We start from the raw sequence: 4569 nt of genomic DNA on the forward strand, positions 1-4569 counted from the left end.
ATTCACATGATTTCTTACGATACGGGGAAAAGGAAGTTGACCGCAACGTCTGCTTTTGGTGTAGTTACGTTCCAAACACACTTATTTGAACCCAACCCTCGACCTTTTCCTAACGCTAACCAAATTTTCTTGTTACCTAAACCTAACCACATAGTTTAACGTGAGTTCGCAACGTAAACAATGTGTTTAAAACATCAACCAGGCGTGTCATGCGTTTGACGCGCTACGGGGGGCTACGCAGAGCTACGCAGGGCTACGCAGGACTACGCAGGACTACGCTAATCATATGGATGAAGAGTCTAGCACGGCGAGATGCGGCGCGGACGAGGCGGCCATGGCCTTATCAGGTGTTTCGCTTGGACCTTTCAAATGACATCACTCGATGCTGTGCTGCGACAGCCAATCAGCGTTGAGATTGCGGTAAGCGCAACAAAGGCCTCTATCGTAGCAGTCCGTGGGGGAAATCAGACTGTTCCTGTGATTACAGTATAATGGATATAACCATGAACTGTGGATGGCAGCGGCGTGCCTTTAAGCATCTAGTCGAGAGGAAGAAGAAGAAAGCCGTCAGTGCCTCAGCTGATACCTGAGATTGAAGCACTGATCAAAAATGTGACAAATGCGAGCAAGCGACGCAATACTCGTGTTCTGGGCGATTTAATCACCTCCATCGCTTTTGGTGATGACAACCAACCCATGGGACAACCAACCCCGGTCTCCCCTATGACACAATTACAGATTTGAGATCATGTAAAGCACAAACAGTGAAGGGACTGAATGGAGACAGTTCCTCTGGATGTGGTTACTGAACACGTCTTTAATCAGAGCCCTCAGTCTCCAACAGATGAGTTTCACCTGACAGTAACAGGAAAAAGGAGAGTTTGAGTTCTACAACTGAAATGTGTAGTCTCTCTCTCTCTCTCTCTCTCTCTCTCTCTCTCTCTCTCTCTCTCTCTCTCTCTCTCTCTCCCTCGGCTTTAAGTGAGTTCAGATGACTCTAGCCACGGGGTTTTCATTTATTCCCTTTAATCAGCTGCATGGATGTCTGTTAAGGGAAAGCTTACATTTACATGCAACACGCGATACTGGTATTGACCAACACTGGCGGTGACACATGACACCCTAAAGAACATTTTTGCTGCTCTTATCTGTAATTAGTGCAGTTCCCTGCGCCCCTCCCTCTCTCTTTCCGGGTATTGGTGAGAGCGCAGCGCTGTCCAGCCCCGGCACAAACACACTCAAAGCCGGCTGAAGTTCAGAGCCTCTTCCCCCTCTTTATGCTCCTGATAACTCATTTTTGCGCTATATGGATTAATGCAGAGCCGGTTCAAGTTGATGTTGCCGACAGATGTCGCGCCAGTCGTGCGTAAAAAGTGCAAATGGCACGGAAGATAAATGTTCCCTCTTCTTCTTTCTCCTGACAGCGGTGAGTTGCTTCTGGAGTTTTTGTTTTATTCTGAAAGACTATTACTTATTAAATGGATTTATGGCGCAGTGTCGCTGGACTTTATCCTCGTTTTTACAACTTTTAGGGTGTGACTTGATGCGACGGTGTGAGAGGCGTTCGCGGAGCGGTACCTGCGTATGGAGCAAGGTGAGTGTGTGTTCAAGCGTGTTTTTTCAAGTCACCCCTCGCGCATCTGGCTCTCACTTCTCGTGTCACCTTCTCAGTTGAACCGTTATGTAAATGAAAAACCCCCACAGTGACTTCTGCTCCCCTCTCATCCTGTTTCCTCTCACAGCAGAATGAATACAAGATGTGCTTTATTGAGGCAAAGGAGAAAGACATGTCCTTCACTGCTGACACTGCTCACTCTGTGTGTCCTGCTGTTGGTCAGCCTGAAGTACAGCTACATCACCGCGCCTCCCCCCTCAGCTTCAGACGACATTCAGACATTTCACAAGTACAGTATTAACTGTTCGGCTATATATGACATGGACCCGGTGGAGGTGGGTAAGTCGCTGATCATCAGACGGACGCAAGTCGTGGAGGACACTGATGAAAGTCTGGCTAACCTCACCTTAAACTGCCCGTTATTCCTCAAGGCCAGGGGTTACGATGACGTGTGTGTGTCAGAGGAGGAGAAAGACTTCCCCCTTGCTTACTCACTGGTTGTGCATAAATCTGCATGGATGATAGAGAGACTTATCAAAGCGCTGTACTCACCCGGCAACATCTACTGCATCCACTACGATCAGAAGTCCTCGGCTCAGTTCATCTCAGCCGTGGAGGGTTTAACCCGCTGTTTGCCCAATGTCTTCATCGCCTCCAAGCGAGAGTCCGTGTTTTACGCGAGCATCAGTCGGTTGAAAGCCGACCTCAACTGTCTGTCTGACCTTCTGGGGTCAGAAGTCAAGTGGAGGTACGTCATCAACCTCTGCGGCCAGGACTTCCCGCTCAGGTCCAACATCGAGCTGGTGTCAGAGCTGAGGAAGTTAAACGGAGGTCACATGCTGGAGACAAGCCGCCCCAGTGAGCTCAAGAAGCGGAGGTTCACTTTTCACCACAAGTTGAGCGATGTCAACTTTGAATATCAGAAACTGCCGGTGAAAACGGAGCAGGCAAAGACCCCGCCGCCCCACGGCATCGAGATGTTCATCGGCAACGCCTACTTTGTCTTGTCACGGGACTTTGTCGAGCACGTAGACGCCTCGGCCGTAGCGAAAGATTTTCTGGCCTGGTCGGAGGACACCTACTCCCCAGACGAACACTTCTGGGCCACACTTGTGCGGCTGCCGGGCGTACCCGGAGAGGTGCCCCGATCACACCCCGATATCACCGACCTGATGAGTAAGACCAGGCTGGTGAAGTGGCAGTACCTTGAGGAGAGGCTGTACCCACCCTGCTCCGGGGCACACGTCCGCAGCGTTTGTATATTCGGTGCAGCAGAAATGCGTTGGTTGCTCAACTACGGTCACTGGTTCGCCAATAAGTTCGACCCCAAAGTGGACCCCGTTCTCATCCAGTGCCTAGAGGAGAAGCTGGAGGAGAAACAGAAGTTGTTCCAGTCAGCGGCATCTTGTATCTGTCGTAAAGGTTGATCAGAAGCAACAGTATACTGCAGAGCCAAACAGAAACAGACAATTCTGATGAACCAGAAGATGTTAAAGGAATTATTCCACACATATTTGATGGTTACAGTTTCTGAAATGTGAGAATGCTGCTTTTTTTGCTTTAGAATTGTAGGAAATTGACATTTGGGCTGTTGGGCTGCGGTTGAATAGTGGATCTTTCTGCTTAGGAAGGTTCCTAACTAATGATACCATTTGAAGGGATAGATGTTACTGTTTATCTCTCAAAATCTCACAATCACGCGTTGTGCATGGACGCCTGCCTGTCGCGCACGTCGGATAAAAGCGCGTTTGCCGTGTTTCCGATGTAACAGCACTTGCGAGAGCTTGAACGTGCCTCTGCGGATCCCAGACAGAGGGTCGAAATTTGAGCAGAATCTAAGAAGAACAGGTCTGAAGTACGACTCTGTTCTCTTCGTTTATACCAAAGAGCCGTTATAAAGTGAGGGGAATGACCGGGAAGTATTTTCGTGGCGGCCATAAGAGCAGGTGAAATTGTCTCACTGCTACGGAAAGATGCTTCAATGCAATCACGTAATTACAGAGTGGAGTGGAAGTGCGGTCGTTTGACCTCATGACATTTTTCCCTTGGGGGTCAAGGAAAAGTAGTTAGAAAAAGACTTTTCCCCGGCTACATGACCGCAGCCCCGGTCGATCAAAAGGAGACATTCGATGTCATCATCTTGGGTTTTAAGCGATAATCACAGGAATTTATGACCAAACATTTTATCAATTCATTCAATTTCAATTTTATCATTCATGGCCGAGTCACCTATGGACCGAGCCCCCACATTCAAATCCTTCAAAAGGCATCTACTGCTTCTACCTAATGTAAAAATTCCTGAATCTATGAATATGCAAAAGTTTGTTCTTTTTTTGCTGGACACTTCACTGCGACTCCATTCTCAGCGTATTCTCTCACGTGTGGCTGTGAGCTTCCATGTCACACTTGTGTACGTTTCATATTGGACCAGGATTAACTTCCAAACTAGTTGGGATGTCACAAATCAGACTTGTAGACCCCGCAAATCAGATTTGCAATGAATCTTTCCACTTTATATTAATGTGAAAACATCCTTGGCGTGTGAGGGCGCACTCACACTGTCCTTCCGCACCGGGCCAAAACAGGTTTTTTGGGTCAAGCCTAGTGCGTTTGACCAGTGTGAGTGTAACCACTCCGTGCATAACTGTGGCCAGCTGGCCGTCCAAAGCCCGTCTGAGAGAGGTGGGCTTTTGTAGAGCGCGTTTGCACATGTACGAGCACGAGCGACCATGCGCGGACATTTAACAACAACAACAATGGGGTGAAAGGTTCACGTTGGTGTGATGCGGAGGTGGAGTGTTTACTGCAGATTTGGTCGATGAAAAGATTAAAAAACAGTCGACAAGACGCACAAAAACTCCGAGGTCTACGGAAAGATCTGGAAACAAAGCCACGCATCGCGATGACGTCATCAATGCGTGTGACGTGTTACGGCGTGATGACGTATAGGCAGC

The 4569-nt window shown here is 48.5% G+C and overlaps 1 protein-coding gene across 1 annotated transcript; it reads left to right on the forward strand.

The window, feature by feature from the left end:
* Nucleotides 1–1746: 1746 nt before the first annotated feature.
* On the forward strand, nt 1747–3042 carry LOC310958407 (beta-1,3-galactosyl-O-glycosyl-glycoprotein beta-1,6-N-acetylglucosaminyltransferase 4-like; the record flags this gene model as incomplete). Its single annotated transcript, XM_083929335.1, has 1 exon — nt 1747–3042. The coding sequence occupies one exon, from the start codon at nt 1747–1749 to the stop codon at nt 3040–3042; it is 1296 nt and encodes a 431-aa protein (XP_083785461.1).
* Nucleotides 3043–4569: the final 1527 nt, after the last annotated feature.

Source organism: Echiichthys vipera (assembly GCF_963691815.1).
Source record: "Echiichthys vipera genome assembly, chromosome: 16".
NCBI classification, from domain to species: Eukaryota; Metazoa; Chordata; class Actinopteri; order Perciformes; family Trachinidae; genus Echiichthys; species Echiichthys vipera.